At 55.0% G+C, this 14,273-nt stretch overlaps 1 protein-coding gene across 3 annotated transcripts; it reads right to left on the reverse strand.

Moving 5' to 3' along the window:
* Positions 1 to 2,206: 2,206 nt before the first annotated feature.
* Positions 2,207 to 8,118, reverse strand: UBALD2 (UBA like domain containing 2). Of its 3 annotated transcripts, XM_043905446.1 has the most exons (4): positions 7,684 to 8,118; positions 7,234 to 7,296; positions 6,421 to 6,528; positions 2,207 to 3,247 (listed from the first exon to the last, which is right to left on the reverse strand). In XM_043905446.1, the coding sequence occupies exons 1-4, from the start codon at positions 7,801 to 7,803 to the stop codon at positions 2,930 to 2,932; spliced, it is 609 nt and encodes a 202-aa protein (XP_043761381.1). In that variant the 5' UTR covers positions 7,804 to 8,118; the 3' UTR covers positions 2,207 to 2,929. The 3 variants fall into 3 exon arrangements, with proteins under 3 accessions (XP_043761381.1, XP_043761383.1, XP_043761382.1); XM_043905448.1 differs by lacking the exon at positions 6,421 to 6,528; XM_043905447.1 differs by lacking the exon at positions 6,421 to 6,528 and having other exon boundaries at positions 2,207 to 3,250.
* Between the last annotated feature and the right edge of the window lie 6,155 nt (positions 8,119 to 14,273).

A 14,273-nucleotide genomic window follows, 5' to 3' on the forward strand; every position in this document is an offset into this window, starting at 1 on the left:
GTGCTAAGGCCTTCTCTGGCACAGGCACCGCCTTCCCTCTGGGTAAGTGCCCAGGGCATTCTGGAGGGTTTAGATGCTTCATGTCCATGCTCAGGCTGTACCCTGGGGCGAAGGTTTAAGGGCGGCAGGCTCCTGGCAAGGTTCCTGGTTGCCATCGCCTCCGGCTTGCAAAACGAGGGGCTTACCCAGGCGGTGCTAGTGGTAAAGAATCTGCCTGCCAATGCAGGCGATGCGAGAGATGCGGGTTTGATCCCCGAGTTTGGAAGGTCCCCTGGAGAAGGAAATGGCACCCCACTCCAGTATTCTTGCCTGGAGAATCCCATGGACCGAGGAGCCTAGCGGGCTACGGTCCGTGGGGTCACCCTTGAATGGCTGCCACAGACGCAAGAGGGGCTGCTGGGGCCAGGCCGTGTCCCTGCTCCCCTCACTCCCCAGGGAGATAGAGAACCGTGTCTGATGGCCCTCATCCTGCTCCAGGTCACCCTGAACAGAGGAGGGGGCTCACTGCTGTCCACCCAAGTCAACTGTAAGGGACAAGCCCTTGTCCCCAGAGTCCCAGGACAAGGTAATAATAGTTGCCTCCCACCCAGATAGTCATGGAAGCAGTTCTCTGCCTTCAGATCTATTCTCATCAGCCCCCTCCTCAAAGGTGGGTTTCCCTCCCCCACCCCCAGGCCCCTCTGTCAGTGAGAGGCCTGCTTTAGGCGTGTGAGGGGAGGGGTGACATAGAGAAAGGGCGTGGCAGGAAATAGCCCAGAAAAGGGTTTCTCCCTTGTCCCCCTGTGGGCACCGGAGGGTGGGGCTCGCTGGGGGTGTCATGGGTGGAGCAGGCACTCCCTGTGGGAAGGGGCACCCCCCCCATCTGCTGAGATCTGATTCATCATAGAAGCCCGGAGCCCCAGCAGGCACCCGGCACCCTTTGCTCTGCGAGCGGGAGGCAGGCCCGGCCCAGGCCCTCCTCTGCTGTGTCCTGGCCTGGAATCCAAACTCACCAGCTTGGCGGGGAGGAGGGAGGAGCAGCCAGCCCCCCCGACCCCCGACGCCCCTGAAAGGACGAGGAGGCCCCCCACTCCGCCTCCCCGCACCTGGGCCGCCTGCCCGCCCTCAGCCAGCACTGGCCGCCCACATGCCCACGAGGGGCTTCCCCTTCCAGCCTGGGAAAGCACAGGTGGGCAGAGTGAAGGGTGCAGGTGGGAGGAGTCCCACGGATCCCCGACCAGGAAACAAAACTGAAAGGATAAACCCAGCCTCGAGCACACGGTCACGTGCAGGGCGGGCGGCCGAGGGCAGCTGTGTCCCCGGTCCCGCTCCACACCCACGGGGGGCTGCCCCGCAGCAACCCCATGAAGACACGAGGGCCAGGAGTAGGGTGGGCCAGCCAGCCCGGCGGGGCGCTTCCCAGGTGTCCCTGCACTTTGGGTCTGAACGTCCAGACCTGCAGGCCTGATTGACAGCAAGGCCCAGGCTGCCGAGAGGGAGGGAACGCGCCCGCTCACATGTGCTGGAGGGGTGTGGAGGTTGGGGGGGAGGGGAGGGGCTCAAGCAGGAACCCCAAGCCTGAGGCCTGCCTCCCAACTCCTGCATTCAGGCAGACGGGCTCCGCACCCACCTGGCCACCTGCGTGGGAGAGCCTGAGGAAGGGCCCCACCAGGCCAGCAACTGCCATCACCGCTTCATCCTAGCGCCAGGAGGCCAAGAGGAAGGCGGGAAGGGAAAGCAGCCAGTCCCCTTGGGGGCCCACTCGGGCCTCTGGCTCCGAGAGCTGCGACTGACCTCTGGGACGGGGCCACACGACACGCACGTGGGGACAGGATGCCCCAAAGGAGCTTGGGGGCAGGAAGAGCAGAGACGGCGGAAAGATGCCTTGGGGGGGCGGGGAGGGCCCAGGCTGAATCGTGGGGCCACCATTGGGACCCCCGAGGCAGGCAGGCCGCTCCCCCCGACCCCACCAACTGCAAAGACAGGGGCTCCAGGGCTAAGGCTCAGCCTCTGGTGGCCAAGGGCCAGGAGAGGGTCACCGTGACCTAGCCAGGACCTGTTCTCCTCCCACCCGATCCGACCTATCAGCCCCCTTGTCAGAACACCCGACCCCGCCGCATGGCCATGGGGCTGGTCCCCCGACTGCAGCACAGCCAAGGGCCCGCCACCCCTCTGCCCAAAGAGCGCGCTCTCCGTACCAAGGCAAATAAAGGCACCGCAAACCAGGGAAGTTAGAAAAGTCTCTTTTACGTTTTAAATTAAAATTTCACCCTGGTGAGATGATTTGATTTGGGAACTCCATCCAAAGGCCAGCCCTCCACTCTGCCGTCTGCGGCCGGGCACAGTGGAAGAGGCAGGGCGGCCCCAGGGCTGGGGGCCAGCTCGCAAGTCCTCCACGAGCCCTGCACAGCTGGCCGGGGGCGGGGAGCGGCCCCCACACCTTCAGCCACCCAGCACCACCGGGAGTCCCTCCCACAGGGTGGGAAGGCAGAGGTCCTTCGCCGGATTCCAGAAGGTGTGACCTTTGAAAGGAGGCAGGGAGCAGACACCACGTGACTGCAGAGTCACACCACCTGGCTCCCAAGCACCTGCCCTGGGACAGGGGTGGAGGAAGGGGTGCTGGCCCCCTGGGTGGCTTCTCTGGCCCTTCCCCACTGACCTAACACCCCGTCGGCCAGCCCCGTTCTCACATACATTAGTTATTTTTATATATTCGTATATATATTATAGTTATATATTAAAAAGAGGAAAAACAAAAAAACAAAAAAACTTGCCTGAAGAAACTCCTGAAGGATCCAAGTGGCTCAGAAGTTTACTGTCCCCCCACCCACAAAAATTCTCTCATATAAAATCTTCCAGTGCGATCTTCAGGAAACCCCCGCACGCCCAGCTTCCCCCCCGCCCCTGGACCGCCCCCCAGCTTCAGCCCAGCGCCCGGCGGCATCCAGTCTCATCTCTGGCCGTCCATCGCCGCCATGGCTTTCTGCTGCGTGCTCCCCTGCTGTGCTCCGGGGGGCCACGTGGGCTGTGGGTGGTGGAGGTGGTGGAAGCTGTGGGCCGTGGGGGAGGAGGGTGGGATCCAGGCGGCCTGGTGGCTGGGCGGGGACGAGGCCCAGAAGGGGCTGAAGTTTGCAGGGGGTGAGCAGGCCACGGCGGTCATGGGGCTGTTGCTGCTCTGCAGGCCCTCGGAGGCACGAAGCTTTGAGAACATGGCCAGCGCGTCGGGGAAGTTGGGCGGTGTGGCAGGTGTGTTGCTGGGGGTACACATCTGCTGGGAGAGAACACAGGGGTCTCAAGGGCTGCCCACATGGGCCCCCTCCCTGATCCCCAAGCCACAGTCCGAGGTCCTACAGAGCCTGCCTTCCTGTGGGGCTCAACCAGGCCTGACTCTTTTATTTTCCATTGTTCAGTCCAAAAGAGGTTTCAACAGCACAAAAGCATCCCTTGTACCGAACCAATAAAAACCAAAAACATAGGGACGGGCTCCTGCAATTTTTGTCAAAACCAGAGTGTTTCTTTTTATTTGGCTGTGCTGGGTCTTAGTTGCAGCAGGTGGGATCTAGTTCCTTGACCAGGGATCGAACCTAAGCCCCCTGCATTGGGAACACAGAGTCTTAGCTACTGGACCACCCAGGGAAGTCCCTAGAGAGTGTTTCTTGATGCTTGGGAATGACATCCCAGTGTCAGAAGCAAATGGTTAATTCCAGCCAGGAGCTAGGGTGTCAGATTAAAGCCGGGACAAGGAAGGAAACCCAGGACACCACAGCTGAGTGCCTCAGCCTGGGTGAAAACTCGGCTGGCTCCTCAATAACCTGCCCACAGCTGTCCCGGGGTCGTCAAGTCAAGGGAAGACAGCCAGATCCGGGGTCTCCCTCCAAGGCCAGCTCAGGAGAAGCTGCGCCTGCTCGGCACTCCAGTCCGTTCCCCGGCAGCAGCGCTGGTCGGCGGGCCTCTGCCTCATCACCTCACTTCTCATGGGGGTGACAGGTCTTTCTGATTATTCTCTCTCTGTTAGAGGTGAGGAAACCGAGCCCCAAAGCTCAAATCACTTCACCAAAAACACAGCACTGCAGGGACTTCCCTGGTGGGCCAGTGGTTAAGAATCCGCCTTCCAATACGGGGGACACAGGTTCAATCCCTAGTCGGGGAACTAAGATTGCACAAGCCACAGGGCAACTAAACCCGCCTGCCTCAACTAAGACTCGATGCAGCCAAATACTTAAAGCACACCACTGCAGGGCGCAAGCTGAGAAGCCGGAACCTGGGGGACTCCCAGGTCTGCAGACCCAAGCTCTTAACCTCTACCCAGGCCCTACTCATCTGCAATCAGTGAATCTAGCGCGACTTCACGCCCGGGCTCCCAGAGGACAAAAACCAGGGATGTCGGTTTCCGGCGTCCCCGTGACTTGCTGCCAGCGTCTCGGCGAGTCCACTCAGCCCCTCTCAGCCCTCTTCTCGGGGGTAGCTGCAAACATGCCAACCTCTGCTGTCTTCTGCCACAACCCTGAGCAGGGACTCCAGCCAGGAAGGGCAGGGGCCGGGCTGGTGTGCCGTAACTGCCAGCCTCCTTGCAAACATCAGGGAAGGCAGCCCCCACACCCTGCCCCTGCCATGCGGGGAGCACAGAGGTGCCATCCAGGAGCACCTCGCGGGGGCCCAGGGAGGAGGCAGCAGAGAACACGGCCCGCACAGAGCCTGTTGTGACCCCATGGCCGCTTCTCCCTTTCCCAGGAAGCCATGGGAGCCCTTCTTTGAATTTCTCCTAATTTTAGCAACACCAGCCCCTCCCCCAGACACAGGGCGCAGGGAGCAAGATTTGCGGACTCTTCACCTTGCAGACGGAGCTTACACAGCTCTGCAGTTAAAAACTCCAGTCCCCAAATGGGGACAGGCCCACGGCGGGGTGGGCAACCCTCTCTGATTAACTGGGCTGAGTCCCCCATCAGCAGCTGGGGCTCCAACCCGTGTCCTCTCCAGGGAGGCCACAGGACCCAGGGCAGCAGGCCTGGCCCCACCCAGACCACTTCCCTCCTCCCTTCACTATTCCTCCACCACCACCCCCCTCTTCCAGGGCTGACTTCTCGGCAGCAGGAAACAATGAATGGGGGGTGGGGGCAGAAGCCAATTGCATCACAACATCGTGACCGACTTCCCCAGTTCACCAAGCCAGCTATCTGGAGCAGGCCTGTGCCCGTCTGCCTGTGTGAGCTCAAGCGATTTCCTTAACCTCTCTGGAGTTGCTCTCTGCTTCTATAAAACCAGGGGTTTGGACCAAGTCCTGTGAAAGTTCAGCTCTGCTTCTAATAGCTACCGAGAGCGCTTCCCAGCTCCCAAGCACACCCGGCGTCCACTGCACCCTCTGAATGTCCCACTGTTTCCTAGCCAGTGTTTTTCTCCTCTTCCTGGCCCTTCCCAATCTAACCCGGGAGCCCATCCCCCTCTTATCTGGGAAGATGCCTCCAACTGTTTATGTCCAGTAATCTACAGGACAACTATTTATCAGTTACTCATGGCCTGGGGCACTTCTGGTATTTTTATGTAACATTTTCCTTTGATTTATTATCTCTTAAAAAAATGACCAGCTCTAAGAGGGCAGGGATGGTGTTCTCTCAGGTGCTGGTTAGGTATTCAATACATGGTACACTCGTGGGGGACAACAATCCTACTATCTGTTACAAAACCGGCAACAGCCCTCAAGGGAAGCTTCAAAAGGATTACAAACCCTGGGGATTTGCAGGGAAAGAGCAACAGAATCTAAAAGGATCACCAGTCCCGGCTCTTGCAGGCGAGCCTCTCTGTTGAAGGCAGCACAGAGCCGCTGAGCCGGAAGCCTGGGCCTTTTGAAACGACCAGTTGATGGAACAAACCTCTAGGGCCCCATTAAGAGGACACGGAGGCAGGACATCCCCAGGCTCACACGGCAGCTTCCCCTCAGTCAGCTGCGGGTGGAGGCCCCCCTGGAGATGAACCCCTCTTGGTTTTACCAACAGCTTGGCCTCAACTGCCACAGTCCTGCAGCCAGCGTAATTCTCCTCATATTCCAATGAGGTTTTGTTTTTTGATTTATACACAACACGGGCCATTCCAAGAGAAAAGCTGGTTAAAGGGGTCAAAACAGACCCCCCGCCACCACTGGTCCTTTTTAAGTATATGAAATACACGGCATCAACAAGACACAGCAGAGGAACCCACGGCAGCTTCTCCAGGCAAAGCGGAAAACTCTCCCACTCTGAGAAGGGAGCCGGGGGCCAGGACACTGAGGGTGAGAAATGGCAAAAAATACACTTCAGAAGCCGCAACAGATCTGAAGGAGTGTGTTTTACGATCCCTATCGTGGGGCCCTCCTCCCCCAGCAGGGCAAACCGGTAACTAGAGGGGGACAAGGAGGCATTCAAACCTCTAAAGCGAAGGGATGTCCTGTGCCCAGTGGAGAGAGGATACCTTATGGCCAGGAGGGCAAAGGCCCAGGCCTGGGGCCAGCTTGGACAAGAGAAGAAAGCAAATCCAGGCCTGAACCGCTTCTGTTTCCTGCGCTTTATATGTCTTCACCTACAGAGATTAAACGCATTCTTGGCTTATCTAGCCAAAAACCTGTAAGTCTTCCAGGCGGCTCAGGGTTACGTCTTTTTCCATTAACAGGAAAAGAGTGGACATAACTACCTGGGAAGAGCCCAGCTCCCAGGCCGGGGTGGATTTATCCCTTTCCTGTTCCCCATAGAGCTGGGCTGTTTGGATGGGGCTGAGGCGGGGGGGGGGGGGGGGGGGGGGGGCGGCTGCCACTGAACAGCAATAAGTAGCGCTCCATAAACAGACACCCTCAGGTCCCAGTCCTCTGGGGGGGGCCTTCACTCCCGCCCTCCGTTTCCCCCTCCCCCGATGTCTAGTTATCCTCCGAGCCCCCTCCCCATAACCTGCCTCCTGGCTACTCCTCCGGCCGCCCTCCTAGCCCCTGGCCTAGGAAGATCGCCAGGGCACAAGGCCTCAGGTCGAGCCACAGTGGCCCCGGAGGCCTGACCGCAAAGTTGGGCGAGCCGGCCGGCCCCGGGAGCCGCTCTTTCCTGGAAGACATTTTGGCTCTTTGTTTACAACGCGGCGCGGCGCTCCCCGGCAACATGGCTGTCACCGCCGGCGCCTGACAGCGGCCCCCGGCCCGCGCGCTCTGCCGCCCCGGTGCGCTGCATCCCCGGCCGCCCCGGCTGCGCCGCGGCCGCGGCGAGGCCGGCCCTCCTGCCCGCCGCGCCCGGCCACACTTACCATCTGGTGGTGGTGGTGGCCGTTGGGAATGTTGGTTTCTTGGAAAAACGTGCTCAGGGCGGTCTGCGGACAAACACAGCGGCAGGGTGGCGGTTAACGGGGGCCGAAGGCAGGAAGCCCACCGGCCGGCCCGGCCTCACCGGCCCCACCGGCCGGGACCCTCCGCGGTGTCCGTGGCGCTGCGCTCCCGGGCCTCCGGGTCCGACCCTTCGGCCCGCCAGCACGCGTCGCTAGGAGGGGGCGTCCCCCAGGCCACACGAGGGTCCCAGGCGGTGGGGCCCCGCGTCCCACCCGGGCGCGGATCGCCGGACCGGGCGATATAAATAGAGCTTCCCTGCCCCCTCCCCCTCCGCGGCGCGAGGCTGGGAGCTCCGGCCTGCACCCCGACCCCAGGGCCGGCGGCCAGCGAGCGGGGCCGCCCGGGAGCGCTGGCTCTCGGCCCGCACCCACCTCAAACTGCCAGTGGGCCGCCTGCAGCAGCTGCTTCGCCTGGTCGGCCGCGCAGCCCGCTGCCAGCACGAACTGGTTGATCATGACCTGGTGCCGCAGCTCATCCATGTTCACCGACATGGCTCCGGCCGGCGCGCACTCCCGGGCTCGGCGGCCGCGGGAGGCCGGCTGCCCTCCGCTCGCGCTCGCCGCCGCCGCCCGCGGCCTCCGGACCCTCGGCCGCCGCGCCGCCCGCCTGGCGAGTGTTGTTGTCCGGCTCGCGCTGCCGGCCGACACCACAAACAACAGCGCGGGGCGGGGCCGCGTGTCCCAACGTTCGGGGGCCGAGAGCCGCCGCCGCTGATTGGCCCGCTCCGCTCGGCCGGCGCCCGGTTCCCGTGCGGACGTTCGATTCGAATCCTGCGGCCTGCGGGCCCGCACTGTTTCTCTTTTTGCCTGGCCGCGCCCATTGGCGGACGTCGGCGCTGTGGGGCTCCCGGGCATTGGCCAGACGCTGTGTTTTGGCTCGTCCGGGCTCCTGATTGGCCCCGACCCGGCGTTTGGGGCGGAGCCGCGCCATCTGATTGGTCTCCCGTGAGTCTGTTTGAACTCAACTTGAAAACCTTGAGTGCCAGCTGATTGGCTGAGGCTCCTCTATTTGCTGTTGTAGTTTTGGGGGGTGGTGCGGCCAAGTTCATTCATTACTTCATTGAAACTGAACATGCTCAGCTGGAAAAGCAAGACAGAGTGGCTTTGACTCACTTCCTCTGAAAGATGTGGTCATCTCGAGAAACACAGTGATCAAAATAGGAAACAGAGTCTTTGCAGCTACTCAAGTCTCAAAATTGTTTATTTTTTTTAAACTTTCAAGCCGCTCTGCTTTTTTTTTTTTTTGGCTTTTTATTGAAGTGTAATGTAATCTCTTCACGCCTCCTTCCAGTCCAACCCACCCCAAAAGCCCAACAGCCTTTCCCTACGTTTTTAGGCCAAAAAAATTGGCTTTCTGAAGATGTAAAATAATGTTCAGTTCAGTTCAGTTGCTCAGTCGTGTCCGACTCTTTACGACCCCATGAATCACAGCACGCCAGGCCTCCCTGTCCATCACCAACTCCTGGAGTTTACTCAAACTCATGTCCATCGAGTTGATGATGCCATCCAGCCATCTCATCCTTTGTTATCCCCTTCTCCTCCTGCCCCCAATCCCTCCCAGCATCAGGGCCTTTTCCAATGGGTCAACTCTTGGCATGAGGTGGCCAAAGTATTGGAGTTTCAGCTTCAGCATCAGTCCTTCCAATGTTAATGTACATTAAATATAATCTCAAGGAGAAAATGAGACTTTCTCAGACACTAATATGAAAACTAAAAACAACAAAAAAATGTTCTTCCATAAATTGATTGACCTAACTGAAACTTTAATTTGTTTCTATACAGGTACTGGCTCTCCACTCTAGACATTTAAAAACAAAGTTTATTTATATACACTGAGCTTCCATCTTCTGAATTGGATTTAACCTTCAAGTTTTGTGCTTGGGAATCATCAGGATGGGAAGAGAACTAGGAGTTTAAGCAGACTGAAGACGGGCTAGAGAGTTTAGAAAGGTAAACATTGCTAGGAATTCACTGTGAGAATTTCTGTTTCTGAAAAACTTTGTAAGTTCTGGATCTAAAATACCAATCAAAGAGTACATTATGATTAATGAAGAGTCTTCAGAACAGGAGGCTAAAAGAAAGGAAGCCATGATTCTATTTTGACTTTGCCTGAAGTGGATTTAACTCTCCATCTAAGAAAACCTAACCATATTTTTTTAAAAAAATATATAAATAAGGAAAAAGTTACACCCAGTGTTTATGTACTGATCAAAAACAGCTTCAGGCACTATAATGAGTTTGTCCCATTTAGTTAGTCCCTTTGTTTGTTTGTTTTGAAGGAGTAGGAGTCAGCTTTTTGCCTGCCCAGACCCATTTCTGTTGCCGTAATTGTACTTCGCTACCTCCAGGTTTGCATGGGCTGAGACCTGGAGTGTGGCTGAAGAGTCAAGTACAGCTTGCAGCCCTTCCCTTCCAGTAATTGCAAGGTGAAAACAAAAGTGAGCAGCCAGAAGTTGCCATTTGCCAAGGAGCCTGGGCCACAAGCAGCCTCAGAACAAGGAAGTACTGTCATTGCGGGGCTCCAGTTTTCACAAGTACATACAGGTGTCCAGCATGCCAGGGCCATGAGTAGTAGGATCGAACTGGGCAGAGGCATTTCAGACTGCAGGAACCCTTACGTCTGTTTGTTTGTTTTGACTACGCCTTGCAGCATGTGGAACCTTAGTTCCCCAACCAGGGATCAAACCTGTGCCCCTTGTAGTGGAAACACGGAGTCTTACCCACTGAACCACCAGGGAAGTTCCAGGAGCCCTTTTGTTTTGTTTTGTTTTGTTTAGTAGCTAAGTTGTGTCTGACTCTTTGTGACCCCATGGACTGGAGCCCTGTAGGTTCTTCTGTCCATGGGATTTTCCAGGCTAGAATACTGGAGTGGGTTGCCATTTCCATGAAGAAAAAGGGTCCTGAAAACACCAAAATTGCCAAAGCAATTTTTTTTGGGTATCAGTGTGGTCTGTTCTGAAGCTTTCTTTGATGTTTACCATTTGCAGGGCACAGCTATAGACACCCAGCAGAGGCATGGAAGACCAGGCCCCCAAGCCATTCTGGTTATCTGCTGTGGGCATAAAGTCAACTTGGGCAGAGAAAGCAACAGAATTCTGCCTCGGATTTGTAGCTGTGAGTAGTGGAAATGCTTAATCAATACTTTGACTTTTGAGAATCTGTTTGGCAATGAATAGGAGTAAGGCTTCCCCTTCTCAGGCTGGGAAACAGGAGTGCCCCCCTCCTGGGAGCACAGGGAAAATGAATGAGGTCATATTTGTAGAGGGCTTTGAGCTGTTGGGATGAAAGCAGCTCCCCAAGTGCAAGGTGTTATTAAGTGAAGGTATTATTTTCATCTGAGAGGACAATGTGCAGCAGGCAAAACAGAGCAATAAAAGCATGCCCATTAATAACGAATAAAGCACAGTAGTAGTCTTGGAAGGAACAAAATCCTTGTTACATCAATGGTCTAGGTTACAGAAAGAGCCATGCTACAATAACTGAGAAAAACAGTCTTAGCCAGTATTTCCTCGGGGGCCGTGGAGGTGGGGCAGGGGGTCCAGATAACAAGGATGTTGGGAATGCAAGTCATTGAGTTGGTGGAGAGACAGGCAACAATAAATATCTGGATCATCACAACAGCTGCAATTAACCAAGCATTTCTGGTGAGCCAGGCATCTTTTGAAAAGTTTATTGTTGTTTAAGTCGCTCAGTGGTGTCCGACTCTTTGTGACCCAGTGGACTAGCCCACCATATTCCTCGATCCATGGGATTTCCTAGACAAGAATAGTGGGGTAAGTTGCCATTTCCTTCTCCAGGAGATCTTCCTGACCCAGGGATCAAACCCAAGTCTCCTGAGTTGGCAGGCAGATTCTTTACCGCTGAGCCACCAAGGAAGTCTTTCGAAGAGTTTACTGTCTGTTAACTCATTTCAATCCACGACAATCCAGAATTCCATTTCACAAGCAAGGCAATTAAGGCACAGAAGAGGGGAGGAGCTTACCCAAGGTCACAGTAGTAAGTACTGGAGTGAAGCATTGGCCTGTGTAGTTCCAGAACCTGTGGTTAACCATTACACCACACTGCCTTCCTTATGCTATAGTGTCACCTCAGTGGGGCTCACCAAGAGCCATCAAGGCACTGGGACTGGCACAGGGGTTGCTTGGAAAGGAATGAGCCCCAGATGAGGAAAAGGAGGCATCTGCTCTCTTGGGCAGTCATGGGGGAGGGGTGGAGAACTGACATTCCCAGTCCATCTCTGATGTACATTCCATTCCTGTTTCTTCCTTCTTCCTTTCTACTTCTTGTTCTCTGACCCAAACAGATCCTACAAAACTGAGAGAAGGACTTCCTTGGTGGTCCAATGTTTAAAACTCTACACTTCCAGTGCAGTGGGGTGCGGGTTTGACCCCTGGTCAGAGAACTGAGATCCCACATGCTGTGTGGAACAGCCAAAAAATTAAAAAACAAAACAACCGAGAGGGGGAACTTGAGGACTCTTGGTATGCAAGACCCACCATATGCAGTCTCCTTGCTGAAATTTTGTACAACTCTGAACATCTTCTCTGGTTTGAAACTTCCAATAGGCTTTGAGGCTCAAAGAGGGTGAGGAACTTATTCAAAATCACTGCTTGATTTATGGCAGCACTAGGATTAGATCTCTCCTTTTCTTCCATTCCCTCCATCTTTCCTTCCTTCTCTCCCTCCTCAAATTCTTATTTCTTGTTTCCCTACTGTTGCTTCCAGATACCAAGACAAGAGGACGAGGTGGCTGGGAGAAGCAGAAAGATGTTGAGAGGAGAGGAATCATGGGAGAGGACGTAGTGTCAGGTAAGGAGGTCGAATGCAGATAAAGTTCAAGGGGCAGCTGGGTTAGGCTGGAGGTTAGGCATGCCTCTCCTTTTATGGATTTCTAATGCAATTGCCAACTCTTGCTTGTTTAATACAACCTATTTTTTTTTTTTCTGTTGTGGTGGGTTTCAGTTGCAGTGTTCGGGCTTCTCTCTAGCTGCAGCCCGTGGGCTCTGGGACACTCAGTAGTTGGAACACAGGGGCTCAGTAGCCCTGTGGCATGTGGGGTCTTATTTCTCTGACCAGGGATCGAACCTGAGTCCCCTGCATTGCAAGGCTATTTCTACTATATGATGGTTAAGGTAAACTTGGCCACTTTTTTCCCTAGTCTTTTTCCTTAAAGAAAGGGCTTCCCTAATGGCTCAGACGGCAAAGAATCTGCCTGCAATGCAGGAGACCCAGGTTTGATCCCTGGGTCAGGAAGAGCTCCTGGAGAAGGAAATGGCAACCCACTCCAGTATTCTTGCCTGGAGAATTCCATGGACAGAGGAGTCCATGGAGTCGCAAAGAGTTGGACACAACTGAGCGACTAACTTTCCTTAAAGGAGATGCGGGCTTGGTGCAGTAGCGCGTCTACTCCAGGCAAATCCCAGTCCTCCTCTGTGATCATTGAGATTTATGTCTGTCGAGAATGTTCTCTGAACTCAGCTCTGTGCTATTCTTTATTTGGATTACCTTTTTTAATACAACAACCCGGTGAGGTGAGGACTGTGCTTATCCCCAGTTAACAAAGAAGAAAAGCGGGGTCAGAGAGGTAATAAGTGACCAAGTCACCAGTTAGCTCAGGGTGGAGCTGAGGTCTGAACCCAGGTCCACGTGTTTGCTCCCAGAGCTCATGCTCTTCAATATCACAGGCTCCTTTCTAGCTCTGTCCACCCGCTGGAATCCACCTTCAGTGACACAAAAACTGCTCTGTATTGTTGGAAGCAGTGGGAAGGTCAAAGCCAGACCTCAGGGATGAGTTCATACTGGTTTATACCAGATTACGTTTTCACTAGATGTCACCTGTCCACAAGGGACAAAGGTCGTACCACTCCCAGCAGAGTTAATGGCATTTCCCAAAAGCAGCCCTGGTGGCCTGTAATCTGTGTCCTGTACCTGCCAGCCCCGTGATAAGCCGGCCCCACCTCTCGTTGCCAGGTGTGTCTTATGGTAGGTAGGTCTCTGGCAACCCTTTCGAAGGGACAACAACAGAGGTGGGCCTTGGCCAGAGGGCAGGAGACAGCCTTCTTAGGAAGGTCTTCCTTCTCTAGGGTCCTCAATTGTCCTCTTGGATTCAGGCGCCAGCCTCTTTCTATGGGACAGAAATTGATGAGCCTGGCACTGGGCCTCTCTAGCCCCACCCATGCTTCCAAAACACAGGAGGAGGCTGGTTGTTATGACCGACACTGACCTTAAGATTTGAGACAGCCTTCCAACCTGGCACACCTTTTTTTTTTTTTTTTTGAGAACTATATCATGCACTAAGTTTGTGTATAACCTATGCACAGTTTGAAGCATAATGAACAATAACCCAAGTACCCAGCGCAGAACTCAAGACTACTACCTCTGAAAGCCATTACTCTCCTCAAATGCATATTCCTTTCCTCCCCAGACACATAATCCTCAAATTTGCATTAAGCATTCCCTTGTTTGCTTATTTTTTGTCATTTAATCCTATGTGTATGTATTTCCAGACAAAGGTGATTATGAGTCTAAGAGATTGATTCCGGTGCACCGATGACTCACCTTTCCCCAAGCCCAGTCCCTCTCTCCCCTAACCCTGTTGGGTGAGCTCAGCGGAGCCCCCGAGCAATATGAATCCCTGGCTGATCCAAACTAGCAATCATAGGAAACAGTCCAAGAAAGTTCCTTGGAGGAGGGAAATCTAAGATGGGAAGGATTTGGGTAGATAGAAAGGAGAATGAAGGGAATTTTTTTTTTGGCTGCACTGGGTCTTGGTTGCTGTGCGAGGGCTTTCTCTAGTTGCGGTGAATAGCGGGGCTACTCCCTAGTTGCAGGACTGTAGGCATGAGGGTTTCAGTAGTTGTAGCCCACCGGCCCAGTTGCCCCTTGGCATGTGAAATCTTCCCAGACCAGGGATCGAACCCCATGTCCACCACACCAGCAGTGGATTCTTAACCACTGGACCA

This window comes from Cervus elaphus, chromosome 5 (assembly GCF_910594005.1).
Source record: "Cervus elaphus chromosome 5, mCerEla1.1, whole genome shotgun sequence".
Taxonomy (NCBI): Eukaryota; Metazoa; Chordata; class Mammalia; order Artiodactyla; family Cervidae; genus Cervus; species Cervus elaphus.

Bases quoted from the DNA above. Each gene is read 5' to 3' on its own strand.
- UBALD2 (XM_043905446.1), bottom strand. From the start codon at position 7,803: ATGTCGGTGAACATGGATGAGCTGCGGCACCAGGTCATGATCAACCAG. The intron at 7,297-7,683 runs GTGGGTGCGGGC...GTTTGTCCGCAG, and splicing joins CGGCCCACTGGCAGTTTGAG to ACCGCCCTGAGCACGTTTTT. The intron at 6,529-7,233 runs GTAAGTGTGGCC...TAATCTCTGTAG, and splicing joins GCCACCACCACCACCAGATG to GTGAAGACATATAAAGCGCA.